The sequence below is a fragment of the Sciurus vulgaris genome, assembly GCF_902686455.1.
Source record: "Sciurus vulgaris genome assembly, chromosome: 17".
Lineage (NCBI taxonomy): Eukaryota > Metazoa > Chordata > Mammalia > Rodentia > Sciuridae > Sciurus > Sciurus vulgaris.
In genome coordinates this window covers 36,248,702-36,271,427 of record NC_136478.1, presented here as the reverse complement: position 1 = coordinate 36,271,427, position 22,726 = coordinate 36,248,702, and the positions used below count along the sequence as shown (strand labels likewise).

The following is a 22,726-nucleotide window of genomic DNA, read 5'->3' as shown; positions in this document are numbered from 1 at the left end:
AGGCAGGCCTTTCAATTTTTAAACTCAGCATTTCTTCCATTATTCTAAACTGTTACAAATGTAAAATTTAAGTCTAAAGAAAGAAAAAAATAAAATAGAATAAAGTAATAAATAGAAGACTATTATATCTAGACTATAAAACAAAAATTTATTTTTTTATTTAAAGAAGTCCATTGAGTAGTTTATTGTAACTGAAATGTTTTTGTATAACAACTAATTTCATAAGCATCTTTAAATCAAAGCATTTAAATAACCATGTTTGTGTCCCTTATGCAATATTTTGGGGTTTTTTTTGTTTTGTTTTGTTTTTGTATTTTTTTTCTTTTTTTGTTATTGTAAACAAATGGGATACATGTTGTTTCTCTGTTTGTACATGGCCTAAAGGCATACCATTTTTGTAATCATAAATTTACATAGGGTAATGTTGTTTGATTCATTCTGTTATTTTTTCCCTTCCCCCCACCCCTCCCACCCCTCTTTTCCCTCTATACAGTCTTTCCTTCCTCCATACTTGCCCCCCTCCCTAACCCTAACTCTAACCCTAACATTAACCCCTCCCTCCCCCCATTATGTGTCATCATCCACTTATTAGCGTTATCATTCGTCCTTTGGCTTTTTGAGATTGGCTTATCTCACTTAGCATGATATTCTCCAATTTCATCCATTTGCCTGCAAATGCCATAATTTTATCATTCTTTGTGGCTGAATAATATTCCATTGTATATATATACCACAGTTTCTTTATCCATTCATCAATTAAAGGACATCTAGGTTGGTTCCACAGTCTGGCTATTGTGAATTGAGCAGCTATGAACATTGATGTGGCTGTATCTCTGTAGTATGCTGATTTTAAGTCCTTCGGGTATAGGCCAAGGAGTGGGATAGCTGGGTCAAATGGTGGGTCCATTCCAAGTTTTCTAAGGAATCTCCACACTGCTTTCCAGAGTGGCTGCACTAATTTGCAACCCCACCAGCAATGTATGAGTGTACCTTTCTCCCCACATCCTCGCCAACACCTGTTGTTGCTCGTATTCTTGATAATCGCCATTCTAATTGGGCTGAGATGGAATCTTAGGGTGGTTTTGATTTGCATTTCTCTTATTACTAGAGATGTTGAACATTTTTCCATATGTTTGTTGATTGCTTGTAGATCTTCTTCTATGAAGTGTCTATTCATTTCCTTAGCCCATTTGTCAACTGGATTATTTGAATTCTTGGAGTAGAGTTTTTTGAGTTCTTTATAGATTCTGGAGATTAGTGCTCTATCTGAAGTATGATTGGCAAAGATATTCTCCCACTCTGTAGGCTCTTCGCATTGCTGATAGTTTCCTTTGCTGAGAGAAAGCTTTTTAGTTTGAATCTATCCCAGTTATTGATTCTTGCTTTTATTTCTTGTGCTATGGGAGTCCTGTTAAGGAAGTCTGGTCCTAAGCCGACATGTTGAAGATCTGGACCTACTTTTTCTTCTATAATCTGCAGGGTCTCTGGTCTGATTCCGAGGTCCTTAATCCATTTTGAGTTTAGTTTCGTGCATGGTGAGAGATATGGGTTTAGTTTCATTCTGTTGTCCTCATGCAATATTTTGGTTAAATATAGTCAATAATAATGAGGATGAAGAAGTAAAGAAATCCTAGTCATTGCCAGTAACATAGATTTAGTACAGTTTTTCTTTTCATTTGTTTAGCAAAATATCAGTGGAAAACCTTTTACTTGTTTAGCTTTTGCATATACCAGGGAGCTGTCAAAATAATTGTTTTGTTGTTTTGCAAATATTTCATTATTTTTATTGTGCTTATCAATGAACAACTAATGCATATTTATTATATAGTATAAACTCTACCAATAATGATTTTTAATAAATCATTATGTTCCATTCTTGTGTTTTCTTTTACTTACTAAAATACCTGAGATAATCAACTTATAAAGAGAAAAGGTTTATTTGGCTCCAGTTTTGGAGGTTTCAGTCCCTGATCAACTGACCCTAATCTTTTTAGGGCTGTGGCAGGCCAGCACATCTTAGCAGCAGCATGTGGCAAGAGGGATTCCACTCTTCCATTCAAGGGCATACCTCCTATGACTGGAAGGTTTCTCACTAGTCTCCACCTCTTTAAGTTTCCCCCAACTCCTTGTATCTTCAACCTGAGGCCTAAGCCTTTAACACACGGTCCTTTGAGAGACATTTCAGTCCAAACTACAGTAATCTTTGCATATCTTACATTACCCCTGTAATCTGGTTTAGTGTTTTGTAACATATACTCTGTTGTTGACTGGTGTTCTAAATTCTAACTTCCTGAAATGACAACAAAAAATAGGGGACAAAATAGGAAAAACTGAGAGTTGTCTTCACCTAGGGCAGTGGAGATTGAAATAGTCACAGAACCGAAACAGTGAACTGGTTCAACAAACTGGTTGAAGTCCTCTCTGGTTCACCTGGAAAGATTTTAACATTTTTTTTCTTCCATTTTCTCACTCAGGCATTAAAGTTATTCCATGAGGGTGCATCACCATTATTTTTCAAACCAACCTTGGCAGAAAGAAGGACCTAACTTTTTCATTACTATACCTACAATAGCCTTGTGGACTTGTCTTTCAAGGAAGTGTGTCAAGAGAAAGACAATGCTTTAACTGTGCACAGTAATTTGACCAATCTTCATGCTGTACCTAATCATTTCCCCTGGTGGGCTGGCTTCCTGGTCCCACCTTTGGGAGACAAGCAGCATAGGAGAAAAAAGGCAGAGTCTTTCCACATACTAGGGGTGCACTATCCCTGTTATTCGTTGTTTACCAAAGGATTTAAGGGTAAAACGTAGGAATCTGCTGTGTAAGAGTAATTCCCTGGCTTTTCCTAATAGTACACGGAATTCTGGTTCCCTAAGGCACAGTATTATTTCCTGAGTTTCTTTGGTTTTCATAACTAGTTTATTTGAGTTCTCTTTCCTAAGAATATAGTACATGAAATAAATGCGATGAAACTGCAGAAATGCTTTTTAAAAGCTTTTCAAATTAAAAAATAAAATTACACATAAAATAAATATTTTAGCTTTTCTAAAACCTGTTAGTTAAAGTACATTCTCAAATATGCTATTATAATTAAGTTACAAGTAATTGTATCCTTGTATTTCAAAGGCAGGTATTTCTCCACTGTCCTTTTCCATCCCAAAGGAATAACTGCAAAGTAAAAGAAATTATATTTTTTAAAAATGCCTGTTATTCCTGGGGAAAGAACATTTATATAATAGCATATCTCAACCCAATTCTTAAAATGCATTATTTATGTCCCATTTATTTTTTGCATATATCTTATGTTAAAAAAATACAGTGTGGCAGCTATTTGTGTATAGTATGCTATCATATTGCACTGATAAAATCTTCCTTGGTAAAAACCTAGGTACTTTAAAACTATTTTCATGCTTTATAATGTAGCTAAGTGTACAAGAGCAGGTCTCATTTTTAACAGTCATGTCACACAATCTTGATGGACTTAATTATATCAGCAGTTCAGGAAATTCAAATGGCCTTTTCTTCATTCCCCTTTTGGGTCACTGAATGGGTCAGTGCTATTAAGGGTGTTACTAAGAGGAGCACAAGGTGACTTTATTTCAAGAGTTATTGATTCCTGCTTCTCCTGCTTTGTTTCAGGTGGATCATCCATGCTATGGAGTATGAACTACAGATCCGTGGTGGAGACAAGCCAGCCATAGACTTATATCAGCTGTCACCTAGTGAAGTTAAACAACTTCTGTTAGATATTCTCCAGCCTCAACAGAATGGAAGGTAGCAAGGACCCTTTATTACATATAGGACACTCTGGATTTACAGAAACATTCTAATTTTTAACTTGATATATATGTGAAAATAATGAAAGCCATTAATTAGAAATAAAATGCAGAAAGTATCAGAGGCCACCTTACTACATGGATTAGATAAATACACTAATGAAAATGTCAGTCTATTTGTTGATGTGAATTTTATATTTCTTTTGGATATAATTAAAGTCATTTCCTCATTTTTTTTTAATTCTGTACAAAATGTAGCATTTTATACCACCTTAGTCAATTCCTTTTCTGAACCTTTATAGCGCTCGGTATTTCCTCCCAACATTTTGGCAGAATGGATTGGGTTTGGTAATGTTACTTAAACATGTTGCCTATACTCTGTCTCTTTAAATAGACTGTAAGCTTCAGGGCTAAATCCTTTCATGTTCTTAACTTGTGCTAGCCTTCAAATAAGAACAAAACAAATATTTTTGGATTGCATTGGATTTAAGAATTGTTTTAATTCGAGAAAGAAATTTAATGTAATTATTTAGGCAAGTATTTATTGAGCATATCAATGCCTAACATTTTCCACGGTGATATTGTTATATGCCTAGAATTAATTCTGCCTGGATTTCTAAAAAAGAGGTCTTCTACAAAGGTAGATTTGAATCAATGGAAAGGCATACTTGTTCTATAACAGTCAATATTATGAATATATCAGTTGTTAAAATAGTGCAATTCTAGCAACATTCCAACAATCTGTGGAGTTGGACAAGTTAATACTGAACTTCATATTGAAAAACTAACATGCAAAAATAACCAGAAAAACATAAAGGGAAGACTTGCCCTAAGGCATTAAAACATGCTATACAGCTTCTACGATTAAAACAGTGTGATATTTATGTACAAATAGATCTGTTGAAGAGCATAGAAAGTCCAGAAATAGACCCCCAAAGTACAATTTAGAATTTTAGTTCGTGATAAATGTGACATCTCAAATCACTGGGTCAAGGATGGACTTTTTAAATAAATAACATTAGGAAAACTAGATAGTCATTTGCAAAACGGTAAAATCAAGTACTCTATACCATATACAGGAATCAACTTCAAATATATTAGACATCTAAATGTAAAAATGGGAAATTATGCAAATACTAAAGGAATACCTCAGTAAGTTTATTTTTAACTTTGTTGCAGAGAAGGCTAACCATGACTCAACCCAAGGGCAACAAAAGGAAAAACTATATAAACTTTAAAAACATTTTGCATGGCAAGAAATAAACAGTATCAAAAGACTGCTGAGAAATCGGAACAAAAAAATATGCTACAAAAAACTAATAGCCTCAAATTCTTAAAAATTGAGAGATAATCAAAAACCCAAGGGAAAAAAAATAGGGAAATAAAAAGAATAATCAATTCATTTAAAACATATGAAAATAACCTTCATGTATTTAGAAATATATTAAAACTAACTTGTAATTGAAGCAACTTAAATTAAAACATTGAGCCATTTTTCATCTTTCACACTGACTGAAGTTAAAAAATATAATAATTTGGTGAGACTGTGGGAACAGGCACTCTCATATGTTACTGATGGTTACAGCCCTTCTGGATGGGAACTTAACAACATCTAAAAAAAAAATCTACATTTGCACTTGTCCTTTGACACAGCAGGCCTTTTAGGAATCTATTTTGAAACCATGCCTCCAACAATATGAAAAATGTGCACAAGATTATTCATTAACCCCTTATGACACCTCATCCTATGTGTAGGACATTTATAAAGAACTTAAATTGAGCAACAAATATAACACTTATGGTCACTTTGAAATAAATAGTATGTTTTTAGAGTTTTTTGAGAAAATAGTTGAACAATTAGACTGTTTGCGTGCACACACACACACACACACACATAGAGAGAGAGAGAAATATATCCAAAGGATAAACTCCAGATTGTGATTTCCACCCTATTTTAATGTAACTGTGTCAATTTTGTTAAATTATTTGCAGAATTAGAAACTTAGGACTTAATGGGTTAATCCATTATTGTTTATAATTGAAGCTTTTGGAATTCCAATAACATAAATGCCCACACACATAGGAAATTATTTGAGTAAACTGTGGCATGTCTACACAACAGTACTCTGCACTTATGAAAAAGAACAAGGGTGGTTTCCGTGAACTGATGCAGTGATTTCTAGAATTTATTGTTAAATGGGCATAGTAAAGTACAAAAGAATACCTATAGTCTATTCTTCATGTAAGAAAGAAGGGAATATAAAAATATATGTGTATTTGCTCATTTGTACAGAAGAAAAGTAGGAAGGGTAAATCAGAAACTAATGGGATTGATTACCTTCAGGGAATGGGTAGGAACAGGATGGAAAGAATAGAGAAGTAGTTACAGGATGAGAGAAAAAGTAATACTTTCCTAAGTGTACCTCATTGTACAGCTCTGACTTGAACAATGGTAATGTTTCACATACCCAAAGCATAAATAATGAATTAAAATTAATCCAGATGTGAAAGGAATCCAAAATAAATACAGATAATAACAAATGAACCTAACTATATTACAAATGAATACTATTACCATACTGAGAGAATGGGGAGAAAAGAATTTACTTTTGGAAAACATTGCTTTGACTGGATACTGTAAGGCTAAAGAAAAAAACCTGTACATAAATATTGTCATCTAGTTAATAATTTTTTCTCACAGATGTATGAATTAGCAATTCTGTAATTACTTTATGTATATACTAGAATTTGGAACAAATAAGTAAATATATTGTGAATAATAAGAACCAGATTTCCTAAAGACTATAGTTACAAATAGAGAAAGCGAGGGAGGGTAGGTATTGACTTGAAATTGACAGTGTCGATACTAATTCATGGTTTTTACACAGACTAGTAAAGAAATGTAGATATGTATATGTATTTGTATTTGTACATGTGTATGTGCATATATATATACACATACATATATATATATATATAGTGAGCAAACCTGGAGCTCAGATATTACTTTCTAAATACCATTCTTTAATAAAAAGAAACAGCATTCCTTGGAGAAATGGTTGAAGCCAGGGAAGGAACAAAAAATACAAGATTAGCCTGGAGCATCCTGTGCCAAAAAGTAAGACAATCTCAAAATATGTCAGATGGACACTGGAAACAACTAGAAGAAGCCCCTATTACCACAGCTGGGACATTTGGAGCAACACAATAAATAATGATAGTGTTGGATTTAACCCATAGAATAGATATCCATTAATCCATGATGATAAATAAATGGGAAAGAAGGGATTCCTCCTTCTATCAGTGTCCTAATTAATAAGTGCAGATATAATGATGGGAACAAAGTCATCATTCGGTAAAATCAACAGGCAAGAACTGTCATTGAATAGAAGCAATATGGGGAATGGAAAATTTGCATATTTAATTCCAAAGAAAAATGAAACAGTAGCTTTACAGTGAAGATACCTAGTGGACTCCACCAAATGATTAAGATTACATTAGTCATGCATATATGTACATGAGGTAATAATGTCTGTTTCACTCTACTATCATTCCATTCCCCATACCCCTTCCCCTCCCTTCACTCCCCTCTACTTAATATAAAGTAACTTGCTTCTTCCCTATCCTGCCTCTTATTGTGAATTAGCATCCACATATCAGAGAAAACATTCGGTGTTTCGTTTTTTGGATTTGTCTTATTTCACTTCACATGGTATTCTCTTAACTCCATCCATTTACCAGGGATCTATCAAAATGTATAAAGGCATTCTACTGTCATGTACAAATAATTAGAACAAATAAAATTTTAAAAATTTAAAAGTTTAGTATCACCAATAATAAGACACACCATTATCACATCCCTCCTGCTATGATGCATTGAAAAGGACAGAACATCACTTCTGGATATTGCTTCCAAAAATGTAGTCTGCTCATAAGAAAAAATCAGACAAACCCAAATTGAGGTACACCCTTTAAGTCATGAAAGATAAAGGAAGGCTGGGGTATGGTCACAAATTAGAGGAACCTGAGAAACATGGAAACTAAATACCATATGGGGGTCCCAGATTGGATCCTGGACCAAAAAAAGAACATTCATGGTCAAAAATTGAATAAGTACCCTAGATTTTTTTAATATAGTGTTAGTGTTCATTTTCTGGTTTCAGTAATTGTACTGTGGTTATATAAAAAACTGAGTGAAAAATATTTTCACTTTATGAAATATTTTTATGACTTCTGTTAAGTCTAAAATTTTTCAAAATAAAAATACAGCAGAGGTCTTCTAAAATAATTCTCCACCTCCATTGTATTTTCATATTTCTTTTTATGTTCTAGCATGCTCTCCTTTTTAAAATATTCATCATGACTTCATAGAACTCTGAAAACATCTTTTTTTGTTAACAGAAGAAATAAGGGGGAAAATGCATTGTGTGGGGTAGTTATTTGAAGTAAAACATCACCAAGCGACCCCTAAGACCTCTGGGCTTCTTCACTCTAGCAAAACACTGAAAACCTAGCAATGCAAGAAGTTTGGTCCATTAAAAGAAACCTCAAACGTTAAAAAAAAAAAAACAATGCCTTTCTTACCTATGTAGTTAGCAAATTTTACTGGACCTCTTTCTCAAGAGCAAAAATGACTTTTTCTATTTACTGTACCCTGCATCGCTGTTTTTATACCTAGAAATATTGTCTATCATGGCACACCTTCCATGTAATTTATGACACATTTCACTCTGCTGCCTTTTTAAATACCAAATATGTATATATGTGTGTGTGTGTGTGTGTGTGTCCCTGTCTTAAACTTTTGCAAGAACATAAAACTCTACTGTGTTCTTTAAAAATTATGCAAATTCTGCACTTAGCAGTTTATGAAAGCTGTATCTTTAAGACTTAAGACTTAATCCATGAAAATAAAATATCTAGAGTTTTAACTTATCACTAAGTTCTGATTATTATGACACATAAGATTTTATAATCTTATTTTTCAGCACTGAGATTTTAGCCATATTTAAACTAGCAAACCTACATAAGATTCATAAATAAGGTAATTTCATTATGCATAGAATGCTATTTTTGATCCTTTATTCATTTGCTTATCAAGTGTTTATTAAGCACACTTCTGGGAGAGATGTATAGGAATGATCAAGTTACATGATTCCCATGCCTTCATGGAGTTTATATTTTTGCCATATGTGAGAACCATATAAAGTTATTGTGAAGGTGGTTGCTCCTGTGTTAGTTATTACTGTTTTGTTTTGCTTTGCTTTGCTGTGTTTTTAATTGGAACTGCTTTATGTATTAGAAAGTCATTTGATAATGTAGTGAGCACTTCATAGCTTACTACAGAATAACATTTTGCCTATTAAATTTTTTAAAATCTTGGAGATTTCATTCTCTCCTGCAAGCTCTGTTTTCACTATGAAATATTTACCAGCCTCTGTAACACATGGCAAATATGCATCATTGATGGGTTTTGGCTTTTATTGTTCACCCTATTGAAGCACTTAATCCATATGGAAAGCTCTCCTTTCTACCAGAATGAGCTTGTTTTTCAACTCTGAAGCAATTTCCTTTGGTCTACAGATGTTGGCTGAACAAACGTCAGATTGATGGGTCTTTGAATAGAACTCCCCCCGGGTTCTATGATCGAGTATGGCAGATCCTGGAGCGAACACCCAATGGCATCATTGTAACTGGGAAGCATTTGCCACAGGTAAGCCCCACCATGTTGTCAGGAAAAGGGACATATGAAGAAACAAGCGTTCTTTCCCTCTCTGCACCGCAAATAATGTCTACTTTTTTCTGTATTCTAAGAGTATTCAAAGAAGGGATGTTCAGATACCTGGAGGGATGAAATATTAGAAAATAAGAAGTCTAATCAACTAGAATAGAAATATTTTCCCCAATCTGTTTTACTTTAACTTTTCAATTTTATCAAGTTTTATTAAGCATACTTCTGGGGAAAATCATAAAAGACAAAGCTTTCTTTACCAAATAGATATATTGCTGAGCAGTTGTATTTAATCAAGATTTTTTTGTATTGTCATATTTTGTGTTTCAAGGAAACTTATTAGAGGTACCACATTACCAAACCTATTGCTAAGTAAGCTGTCCTTCCTTTGTGTACTTATAATGAACTTAGGGTTTCTTGAATTGACTTGTCTTTGTGTAGGAGTACACCTTACCACCAAGTGGTGGTGGGCCCGTGCTGGGGACCTTATAAGCAGTAAAGCATACATTGAAAAGGCAGAACCAGAATAGGCCTAAGAAGGAAATTACTTAGAAATGACATGGAATGTAAAAAAAATGTGGTAACTTTTTAGGTCATTGGACAGCTAACCACTTATTGTACTTGAGTTGTAACTTAACCTGTGGTCCTGATGAATGCATGCCCTCTCCTAGTATGGTTTCCTAAGTTATATAAACTGGTCTGCTTCTTTGATATGATTATTTTATTTACTTAATCCTGGCATTAAGTCATTCTTATGCACAAAAGCAGAAGTAAAGTACTGTATTTATTTCTACTGTTGAAAATTTAATTGAATTAGTTATTATGTAGTTCTTTTTACAAAAAAAATAATATTCTCAAATACACACCCACACTTATTTTACTTATGTATATATAAGTGTATCTTTGGAAGGACTCACAAGAAATTGATAGCATTCTTTTCTTTGGGAAGAGGAAATGTGTGTTTAGGGAGATGGTATGGGCTTTTCACTGAAACCTTTTTAACCTTTCAATATTTTAACTGTGTGAACACATATTTCTTATTCCAAAAATATGAGTAAAAGTTTTTCAAAAATAGTGTTATGCTATGTTAGGATTATGAGTGGTTTATTTTGTTGCCAATAATAAGTGCCTCAGCCCTTCCCCAGGTGCCCTATGATTGCTGCTCTAGACAGCACTGCTACCTGGGAGCAGAGAAAAAGCCTCTGTTATTGGCATCCTGCTGCTTCAGCTAAGCCTCCTCTCTACACACCTGGGCAGTGCATTATGGCAACCTGTTGTTAGCAACCTGGCTCAGCCCCCATTGTTAATACTACTTTAACAGATTTCATTTGATTCTGTGATAGCCTGGACCACTTATGTTTAGTATCCTCTGTTTGCTAACAATAAAAACAATAAATGCAAGTTAAATATTTTCATGCTGCAGACACTTTGCAAATGCTCATTGACTCCTCACAATTTTGCAAGAAAGGTACTGTATTATTCCCATTTGACAGATGAGGAAACAGAAGCATAGCTAAATGATTTTCCCAAGGTCACATATCTAGTAAGTAGCTGACTCAAGTTGTGACCTCTGGCAGTTAGGCTTCTGAGCCTCTCCTCTTAACTCCTCTGCTACCTTACTTTCCCTAAGTTTTTTCAGTAGAGTAGGAAATAAGAAAAACTTGATATCTCTTTTCTAGGCTTCATTATAGTTGCATAGTAGCTAAGTTGCCTTTTAAATGAGATACATTAAGAGGAAATTAATGTGAAACCAGAAAAAGATCTTCCTTTCCTTCTGTACCTCCATTAATCCCATTGTTAGACATCCAAAGAATTATAATACCTATATTTGGCAACCAGGCTCCATTTTTCTGAAATTGAATACTACTTGTAAACATTAACAATATGTTGGATTGTATTGACTATAGTGAGTTATTAAATATAGGACTAAATCATTAATTTTTATACCATGCTGAACAACTTTGCTGTCACTTGATTGCAAGAGGAGAATCAAGGTCTTTCAGTCCCATGTTAAATATCAAGTAGATGCACATTGTTCTGAAGCTATGGGTAAATGCACTATAAGTCATCATTGAGGTAAAAGAGATTAAGTATATCTCATCTTCTCTGCATCTCTGGTAATAATATTAGTGACTCCATCTGTTTTCTACCATACATACCTGACATTTAGATCCTTCCATCCCATCTTTTGAGGGTTGCCCACCATGCCCAGATTTGGATTTAGATTTGAGTTTATTTTCTGCTTTCATTTGTTTTGTAAAAAGTGAATGGAAGATTGTGTAGGACTTTTGTTTTAAATAAAAGATAAAGGTTAGAGTAGAAAAAATTCTTTGGTTTTGCTTTTTTTCTATTTCCTTGCCATTTCTGCACATAATATTGTTTTTGCTTATTTATATGCATTTTTATGCTGCCACCTCAGAAAGGACCTGCCACAGAAATGATGTAAATTCAATAGCAAGTGACTTACATGCTGAAGTCTGACAGCAAGCATAACTTCTTGTGTTAATTCTGAAAGCAATATGTACTCTATTTGATGTCTCATTTTTGGCTGTATGGAAGTAGCTTTCTAATATAGTCCTTTCCCCCTAAAAACATTAACATAGTGAAGACAACTACTAAAAATGTAAGGCTTAATTTACCACAATAGTCAGCTGGTTGGCTTCAGTAGTCTGACATATATAAAATCCAGTGATAGAGCTGAAAATGCTCTCTGAGGTTGTATAGAAAACTGGAAAAGATTATTGATTAGAAAATGAAGTTACTCTATTAAGTGAGAACCAGAGTATAACATTCAGCATGTTAATATGGAGTTGTTTTTTTCAGCAACCAACTCTGTCAGATATGACCATGTATGAGATGAATTTTTCTCTCCTTGTTGAAGACATGTTGGGAAATATTGACCAGCCAAAGTACAGACAGATCGTTGTGGAGGTTTGTATTTTAAATGTAGGCTGCTGAAAATGTGCTTTCTTCTACTCCCTGAAAGTCAGTGTAGGAAAACTGCTCAAAGACCAAGAATTTCTTTGCTCACCTAATACCACGCTTCTCCATGGAATCAAGAAGATGGCCATCCTCAACCCAAGTGGAGGCACACAAAATACCTCTGGCTCTTTCAGGGTGGAAAGACTGGCAGACCAGCCTTTCAACTGCACCCTCCCCCTCAACTGTAAGCACATTGGCAATGTCATAAAAGTAGAGGAAGTCATCTTTTTCTGTACATTTTATTTTCAGTTTTTTCTCTTTACAGAAATAATACACTACTATGATAGAAAATATCAACAGTTCAGAAAATTATAGAAAAGAAAACAAAAACTTCCCCCCACACCCAGGAGCAAGAGATTGTTGCTGTTAATCTTTTGAAGAAAAACTTTCCAAATATCTCATAAAACGAAAACATGTAATTGTATGCAATATCATCATTGTTTTATATAGAGTAAAATGCAAAAATAGATGGGCATGTGCACACATGTGCATACATGTGCTCTTTTGTCACCTTAAAGCATTATATCAAATACATAGTGAATCTCCCAGGTGATGGATTTAATATGTGGTTCATCCTCACTTTGTCTCTTTCTCTGGGATTGTCTCTATCAGACTTGTATTTCTTAAAGGTAGGTAATATGTCTTACTGATACAGTAGCCCTCAGTGAGTGTTCAACTCACTGGATGTGAAATCTACAATAGAGCATTTCTGTAGCTAGTCAGAGCTTAGTGAGATTTAGCCTCATCTCCTGTATCTTAAGATATGGAGTAGTATTAGCAATCAGTTCCATAGCATGCAGGAGTGAGGCAGAGACTAGGGTCAGGAAAAGTACTAGAAAGGTGAACGCCTTCCCTGTGCTGTGATTTTAATATTCCATGTATAGTACCAGCATCTGGAACATACAGTAAACATAGAGGTCTTCTTGTTGGTCAGAGTCACATCGTTTCCTTTGCAGAAGAAAATTTCCTTGAGAACTGCAACAAAACCTCATATTTTTCTGGCTAAAGCCCTGCCACATTAGTTTTCTACATTGTGACCCCTGGATTTTAACTGAAAGTGTTTCCTTTGGTTCTTTAGGGTTCTGCTTAGAAAGTATTTAAATAAAATACACTCAGTAAGATTCCCAAGTTGAGAATTAGGGGGTCTGTTTCCTGTTCATTTTACCAAGTAGGTATCTTAAAAGCCATCAGGAAGTCTTTAATGATCCCTGAATTCTCAGACATAATTTTTGCAAATTTTGTGAAATTAAAATTTTGCAAATTTTAAGAGTTTGACATTTAAAATGAACATGACCACTTGAGATAAACATCTGGTATGATCAAACATTAGGATGATGCATTAAACTGAGATATAGTACTTATGTCATAAAAAGATCAGAGTGAAGTGTATTTTTTAAAAAATACTATATTACATACATACATACATACATATTTACATACGGCCTTCCCCTGAGAAATTTCCCTAACATCACAGACTTATTCTCATTTTGAGGTACTGGGTCATTTGATCATGAACCAGAGTCTTCATTGAACCCATCTGCCTTCTCTGACTTTGTTCCCTGCCACCTCTTCCCTGGCAGCCCTGCTCCACTGGACTTTGTTTTCGATGTCTTGCCAACAAGTATTTATACCCAAACTTTTGGTAAATAGAGCCTCTCATACTATGTACAAGGTTAGGAACATCATTTTTTAAAAAAGTCATTAGACTTATTTAAATGACTAAAAAATATATAGCTACAGAGATACAAATGATGAAAAAAATGTACAGTTTCCAAATAGAACTTACACTGCTAATTTTCAAAATTAAGAAGATTCCATCTACAGGTGATCTTTGTGCCTGTGATTTATCATCCAGAACACACTTAGGAATACTAGGATCATCCATCAGTCTGATTAAAGAGTGAAAACGTGTCCAGACTAGATCGCTATTATGGTTCATGTAATTGGCTTTCAATGTCTTTCTCTTCTAGTTACTAATGGTTGTATCCATTGTACTGGAAAGAAACCCTGAGCTGGAATTTCAAGACAAAGTAGATCTAGATAGACTGGTGAAAGAAGCATTTCATGAATTTCAAAAAGATGAGAGTCAGCTAAAAGAAATAGAAAAACAAGTAAGTAAAGAAAACAGCTTTTTGTAGACTTTTTTCATTGTCTCAATTCTTTAAAATATCCCTAATCTTTTACCATTTAACTTACAAAACAGATTCACGGAGTGCAAAATAGAATACTTGAGAGGCAGTCTGACTTATTTGAGGAATTAATGTTACTTTTTAACTACTAGTCAATTCATCTATGAAGTTTTGACAAAAAAGAAATCTAAGGAGAGAGAAATTTTCTTTATATAGTTGGCAATTAAAATGTGTTTTACCAGGGAGGAACCATTGATTCCAGAAGGCTATAAAATTAAATTCTGAGGAAGATGAAAATGTAAAACAGGCTACATCGGTGCTATGTACTGTGCCTAATTTAGTCCTGTCTAGGTTCTCTGTTTAATATTCTATGCTCATCTGTGAAAAGGTTCCCTAAGTAAATAACAATTGTCAGCAAAGAAGGGAATACTAAAAATGTCTATTTTATATGCTGAGAAGATGCCTCAGGAAAAGGAAGGAAAAGCTTGGGAAGCTCATATTTTCCATGAGGAAATCTTTCAGTGAATTTATTTTTCCCTGTAGGCTAACACTGATTTTACCTGTCAAGTCTTTACACATTAAAAAAAAAAAAAAAATCAAACTACTTGCTTACCGTTTTCCTTTGTAGGATGACATGACTTCCTTTTACAATACTCCCCCGCTGGGAAAAAGAGGAACATGCAGCTATTTGACAAAGGTTGTAATGAATTTGCTGCTGGAAGGAGAAGTCAAGCCAAGCAATGATGACTCGTGTCTGGTTAGCTAGTGAAGAAGGTGTAAGAGGCTCTGTTGAGACACTTTTCCTAGAAGTGTGTTAAGCTTTGTGTTGCAGCTCAATCAAGGTAGTGGTTAACAGCTGACCTGATGGTGCTGATGAGATTATTGCCACACCCTTGACCTTTGCATGCCATTGTCAATCAAATGGTACAAAATGCTTTTAACCAAGTGAAAGAAATTTTCATGATGATGCCAACTATAGTAAGAGTCTTCACTAGATGATGGAAATGGTTTATGAATTGAAACACTGCACATTTTATGATCAAATAGCTCATCAAAATCAATCTTTGCTCTTTCAACTGAATTTTCACCTTCTTGCCATTAAAATGAATGTGCCAACTAGTACTGCTTGCTAGGAAACAGAATGTACTGGAAGAATGGTGAACATTTTCTACATGGCATTGTCATATTAGAAAAAGATGTTAATATGCATCAGTAAAGCAAAAATAGCTAGCTGATACTTGATTTTCAGCAACTGCATATTAATATTTCAGTATACAGAGCTATTGTATAATTTTTACTCTGTAAACATGACTGGTTTTATGTTTGTGCTAAAATACAAATATATTTTAGCTAACACTTCATGTAATAGATCTATACCTTATCAAACATTTTCTTTGAGCTCCTGTTAAAAATATAACATGTGCAGGATTGTTCAAAAGTGTGTTAAATTTAAGACTGTCAGCCTTGTAAAAGCAAAAGTCATTAAATTTTATTTCTGAATTAATGAATGTATCTGGACACATTCTTTGTTCAAGTTCACAATATTGAGTTTAATACTACTGAATATTTTCATTTAAATGCTTTTGACATGAAATGGAAGAGAATCTTTGGTAGCCATTACACATATTTTGCTACCAAATTTACTTGGCAAACATTAATAAAATAGAACGTAGATTAAATGTTGAAATTTTATAAATTTATTTTCTTCCATAATGTTACACAGCAGCCAATTTGAGCCCTGGTGCCAAAGAGATTTTTCTGATTTGTCTTAGGGATTTTCACCTGGGAAATCAGATTTGTCACATCAAATATACAACCCATTTGTAGAGTCTTAAAAGGATTAAGAAAGGACAGGTGGTTTCTGTAACAAGTCAGTAGATATCAAATAAGCAGGTATGTGAGCACACGAGAAAATCTGAAGAGATGTTCACATTTCTCATAACTTTGAGGTACAGTACCTAAGGCAGTGCTTAGGTCTTCCATAAGAAATTGCATGTGCATTAGTTGGCAAAATGGAAAAGAATGATATAAAATCTGACCTGTAGAACCTCTTAAGGAGATGATGTCTCTGTTGTCTTTACCAAAGAGAATTAAATCATTGACTCAATATGTTAAGAGAATTTATGAAAAGATGGTCTGGGATGATAAAGCTAGTTCACAAAATTTAGGCATAAACACACATACACACATAAGCATGAAGCCCATGGAGAGAGAATTGAGGTCTGACACTTCATAACTGGAGAAACTGAAAATGAAAGAAAGGAGGGAGGGGGGAAACTGTTGAATTATTTAATATTTGTTGACATTTGAAAGAAAGTAAACTCTTGTATTTTAAGATTAAAATTTTTTTTGATTAGCTTAGCAGTTGCCAGAAGACTGCTGTCTTCGTTAAAATCAAACATCATTCGAAAATGTATGTTCCCTGAACAAACGTTTGCTTCCTGTTTAAGTGTTAGATATGCAAAATTCTGACATTTTCCTCTGCTACTGAAAGCATGCAGAATCTGTAACATATGTATCGACTTCGTGCTTTCATGAAATTCAAATTTTATTGTTCGGAAAGATATGTCAGGATCAGTAAATCTTGATGTTCATCTACTCAGAAGCCAATATCTGTTTTCTAATTAGAAGAGCAAAAAATAATAAGAATTAGAACACAGAACTCATATGAAATTTAGAAGTCCCATTTGGTCTGCAGAGCCCAAATGTTTTAACAGCTGCACTAGAGACTGACTGAAAATATTAGCACATTTATCCAGGCATGACAAGATTTAAATCTGATTTAAAGCTTCCTCTATCGCAATGGCAGATTCACTGTGTAAGTTTATTGTACAAGCAACGTCTGTTGGAAACTCCTGACTGAATAACAAATTCAAGTGTATTTCCAGAGCATCATTTTAAGAAACATGTTTTCCAGATTTCCTGCCATTTTATTTAAGTCTAAAAAGTCATATTTCACTTTTTAAAAACCAGAACATGGGATCATCTTGCTGTCATTTTTGGTATGATAAACTTGTAGTGCCTCATGGACACTAATAAACATTTGTTGAGCACCTGAATACATTTAACTTTCACCAGAACTCTTGAAGAGTAGATTCACACATGCTGTTAGCCCTCTGTGATCATGGATATTAAATAGATAGTATATGAAAGTGTAGGAGTCAACACAATTTGAAAACAATTATAGCAGCACAGAGAAACCCCACTTAAATCAAGAAGAGGTTGGAAGTAGTGTAGGAGCATACAATCAGATCATAAAAACTCTCTACCTCAAAGTAAAAACACAAATGAAAAATGGGGGAGAAAGGATCAGCAAAAAACACCAGCAGCATTAAAACACAGGAAGTGTACAGCTTTATACTATAAACTCTGAAAAGCAGCAAGAAGACAAAAGATCCCTGGAATTAACATGTGACTCCTGTACTCTGTTCTCCCAGGAGCTGTACAGGGGTGAGAGCAGGGTTAGTTAGCCAAGTCTGAAACACCTATGCATCTGGAGAGACTCAGATGAGTGTGGAGTCAGCATCCAGGGAGGGGAGGTGGGAACCTCCTCCAGACTGGAAGCTCTTCCCCCATCACTTACCACCATCCCGCTTTATTCTCTAGCTACTACTGCCAGCCCACAGAGAGAAAAGATACCCTCTCTGGGCACCTCAGCCCTATAGACACAGGCATAGTGAGCATGAAGGAAAGGGTCCTCTTTGAGCAGGTGGAACCTTATACCAGGACACGTGACTAGAAGTAAGCTGGGTGCCAGCCCTCAGCTGCCCTCTCACTGGGCACCCTGTGCAGCGTACAAACCACGACTGCCATAGTCTTGCTCCCTGAGAAGGGGAAATGCTTTTGAGAGTGGGCATTTTGACTTTTCAGCTGGAAGGGAGGCAAATGAGGGGCAAGGGTGACCAGGATCCCCCAGAACTAGTTATGCCCAACAGTAGATGATCTCAGAGCTGGTTCTCCAGACCTGTGTCTTGTTACATGCAAGGGTGAGACTAGATTTGATGACTACCCTTCCCCTTTTTTATTTTTCTGTAATGTGTTTGAAACTACTAGACCTGAATTCACTCTGGCTAGTCTAGGGCATAGATCCTATTTCCAAGGACAGTGCCTTACAGTATGGGTTGTTCCACCAGAGTAAACTTTGGTTTTTCACTTGTAACAGAAATGGTCAGGCTTAGGGGTAAATCCTACCCACCACCCCTACTGCTTTTCACTCTCATCTTCCCAGAAGTTGCCCCTGCTCTTCTCCTGGCTAGACAGGGAAATGTGAAACGAAGGGCTTTTGGCCTTTACTCCTCAGAGGGAGTGGGCAAGGAAATGTAGGACTTTCCATCAGCCCATTTCCCCTCTGCTCTGTTGGATTTTTTGTTTTGTTATTTTGAAGTGCTGGCAGTGAAACCCAGGGCTTCAGAGCCACTGAGCTATATCCCCAGCCTGGTTCTTGTACTAGTACTTTTGATCTTGTCCATCTTTCTGAGGCCTGCTTACTCCTCACTTTTGTTTTACTGCTAGAGAGAGGGACTTAGCTAGAAGCAGCTAGGAGGGGACAAAGGAGTTCAGACTGGGTGGGACGAGGTTCAGAAGATCACCCACACTGACTGGCACACACAAAGTTACTGTGCCAATCATGAGAAAGATAGAAACTGCCTGTAAACTATGTAAAAGAATACAAAAAATTAAAAAAAACATAGAACCCATTCTGAGAGAAACTTGAGGAAGTGGAATATCCTCCACAACCAATAACCTGTCCCCTAAAAGAAATGAAAGAGAAGGAATCAATGAAAAAAGAGAACTAAGGCAGCACAATAATAGATAGGAAACAAGCTTCGTAAATTAGAACGGCAAAAAGCAATATATATACAGCTAAAACTGAATTTCTGACACACAGGGAGAGTTCAATCAAGTACTTATTGACATCGACAGTGTATGCCAAACACTGGGTTGGCACAGTGGTAGGAAAAAAAGATTTCCTCTCCTCGGTGGAACTTCACTTCTAGTCAGTTTGGGTACATGGGATAGCCAGTAGCAATAAGTGCTATGATAAAAATAATGAAGGATAATACTTTGGCATGCTAAATGCTTTGACCTGAAGGAACACCTAGGTCTCTTTGACCTCCCCCACCCAAGTCTTATCCTTATATTCCTCCTGAAGCACAGGAAGAGGTTTTCTCTGAAATTTCCGTAATGGTCAGATCCTCTGGAAGACCCACAGGAAGAAAGAGGAGCATTGACATCACACCCGGAGAGCCCAGATGCAGCAGATTGCTGTCTATGCTTCATGCCATTCATCTCCCCTAAAAATCACTGATTCTTCCTCTAAAATTGCCTATGGCCCCCACATTCCTCTGCCTTGCAGAGATTATTTAATCTCCAAACACAGGTCCTACTTTGAGTTTCTTGCTTTGTGACTCCCATGCACAGGTTATTAGGTTTTCTATGGTTTTGGGGAGCCTCTGATAAGCCTCTGATATTTTATCAGTAAGATAATCACAGTGAATGCACATGGAAAAGAAGAGATGGAGGGTAGACAAGGTTGAACCAACATAAAACTGGTAGGTATAGAAGGCTGCAATGAGCACAGAAAAGAATTCAAAGATAAAAAATTTCACCAAATAACAGACTAAATCTGCATGTAAAGAGAATACACTGTGTCTCCAAAAAAGAATTGATGAGAATAAGAACACTGGAACATACCTTGGAGAAGTTCAAGCCAAAAAACACACCAAAAAAAGAGTCATCTTCTAGTGTGCAAATTCTCCACATCAATTCAATGTTACACAATAACTGTGACCTAGGATTATTTTTTTACTCCCACCTTTCTGAAGGCCAATGAACAATTCTTAAATATGAGAGAACTCAGACATTATAACTACTGTGAATCTTTCTTGAAAATATTCTACTAAATCCAATCAACCAAGAGAACCATTGTGAAGAGGGTGGTAATGGAGATGATATAGTATGTAAGAACTGTTTATGAATCATGAACACGTTGAAATATAAAATGATATTTAATTAGATAAAATAATATAAAATGACTTGAAAGACAAACTTCAAAATTTTAAATAATGAACTGGGAGAAAACCCTACAGCTTGTTGTTTTTTTTTTGTTTTTTTTTGTTTTTTTTTTTTTGTACCACTAGTTGTATTTTATTACATAACAGCCAGAGGCAAGTTATCTTCCAATAATAATTGCTACAGAGTTACATTCTCTAATTAAACATGTTTTTTCATTTATAGAAGAAATGAAAAAATATTCCATAAAATATAAAAAAATGTTCCATTTAACATTCCAAAAAAGAAAATATGTATGTGTGTGTGTGTGTGTGTGTATATATATATATATTTACAAGGAACAAAGGCAGTGGCATTATTTTTCTAGTTACAACTTACAGTAAAAGGAAATACAAAAAAATACAAAAATACTTTTTATAGTCATATAAACTACCTTCTTAAACTATCAAATAAGTACATTTAATAACAATCTACTGCTATACTGTGTAGCTACAACTGTGAAATAGCTAAAATTTAATATCAGACTCTTGGATTTACAATACTGTATTTTTTCACTGATTTCTTCATTCGCTTAATTTTCTTCCGTAACACTTGATGATCTTGTTTTAAAATATATCGAAAATACCTACAACCTTTTCCTAACAGTATTCCAGCTACAAAAGCTTTCTCACAAGCCAAATCTGTATCTTCCTTCCAATCACTTTTTGCCCAAAAGTAGCTGAAGTGAAAAGTTGGCCACCAGTTTTTCCTGGAGTTCTACTCTTCTTGAACCCACACAAGATGATTCTCCATTAAGAGCTGTCTCAAATATTTAGCCAAGTATTTCCATGCAGTTATGTTCTTAGTGCATCCAGCAAAGTCCAAGACTCCAAATAATACTTCCAACCCCAATTTACGGTGTTCTTCTTTTTCTGATTTTTTAAGTAACATATGGAATTCTAGCATCAGTTTATGAGAGGGTACAATCTGATACAAAATCTTAAGGACGTTTAACAGTTTCGCTCTAGGTGCCTTTTCTCTCTTTAGAAAATTGTGTAAGTATATATGGGCATTCGGATTTGATGGGAACTTTTCATCATATGCATAATTAGTGAGTATCTTTTGGGCCTCATCTTGATCACCACAGAATTCCAGCATCTCTACATAACTTTTCACAAAAGGGTCCCAAACTCCAGGAGTTTTAATCAATGCACAAATATTTACAGATGTCTTCCAGCTCTCACTGAGCATATTTTGGGTTGCTGTGCTGTATGCATAATCATCCTCATCAAGCTTTGACAATTCCGTTTTCTTTTTAGACCATGTATAATACTGCAAAAGCCCTTTGTAGGCCTGAACAAGATTGATTAATATTTCCTGGGAAGATGATTTTTCACCATATCTCCATGTCTCTGCCTGACTTAGATTTCTGTTTGCATCCTCAAGCAATCCATGATGCAGAAGGTACAATGCATGTTGTAAGGAGATCTTCAAATAATTCAGGACGCCAATATTTTTCATCCGATCAGCAAAGGTACTGAAAGTCTCCACATTGCTTTTGGGGTGATAAAAGAGAATTTCACTTCCAAGCCTCCAAATAACCACAGTTTCTAAATGCTTTTGAAGCCAAGGAAAATACATTCCTGTACCAGTGAGGACAGATGTTTCCACTTGGTCATCCTCTGAAATGGGCTTGGTCACTTCTTCACTGAAATCACTCATATCTATTCCAAACCATCTACAGCCGGGACAACGCGGTAAACTTCCAATACAACTTGAGGAACACGCTCACCGGAAGTCGTTAGCGTGAGCTTCCTGTGAGCATGCGCCCCCTACAGCTTGTTGACAACTCAGAGAGACTGAGAAATAAGTGAAAGTGAGATAATTTTCTTGCCTTTCACAGCAAGAAGTCAATATACACTTCATTTTTTAAAGGCAAGTAAATGAAAAAGCTTTTAAAGTTTACTATGTAAAATACAAAAGTAATTTTAAATTACCAGAATATGGCAAGGGGAATATGTATAGCAAGTAACTGAAAAAGAGAAGAGAAACAAAAATATAATCAGGGACTTCATCTAATTTACCTAAGACAAATGGTACCTATAAGCATAAGTAATGGC

At 35.2% G+C, this 22,726-nt stretch overlaps 2 protein-coding genes across 6 annotated transcripts in view; one reads left to right on the top strand and one right to left on the bottom strand.

The window, feature by feature from the left end:
* The window catches only part of PHKB (phosphorylase kinase regulatory subunit beta), a 218,620-nt gene extending 202,501 nt beyond the window's left edge, over positions 1-16,119 (top strand). For all 5 annotated transcript variants that reach the window (XM_079117626.1, XM_079117624.1, XM_079117623.1 and 2 more), the window contains 5 exons: positions 3,640-3,774; positions 9,357-9,486; positions 12,328-12,435; positions 14,457-14,597; positions 15,244-16,119. In XM_079117626.1, the coding sequence (XP_078973752.1) occupies positions 3,640-3,774; positions 9,357-9,486; positions 12,328-12,435; positions 14,457-14,597; positions 15,244-15,381 (652 nt within the window). In that variant the 3' untranslated portion in view covers positions 15,382-16,119. The remainder of the gene's footprint in view (positions 1-3,639; positions 3,775-9,356; positions 9,487-12,327; positions 12,436-14,456; positions 14,598-15,243) is intronic.
* Positions 16,120-20,751: 4,632 nt separating this feature from the next.
* LOC306648033 (TATA box-binding protein-associated factor RNA polymerase I subunit A-like) lies at positions 20,752-22,363 on the bottom strand. Its single transcript, XM_079117711.1, has one exon. The coding sequence runs from the start codon at positions 22,326-22,328 to the stop codon at positions 21,384-21,386; it is 945 nt and encodes a 314-aa protein (XP_078973837.1). The 5' UTR covers positions 22,329-22,363; the 3' UTR covers positions 20,752-21,383.
* Between the last annotated feature and the right edge of the window lie 363 nt (positions 22,364-22,726).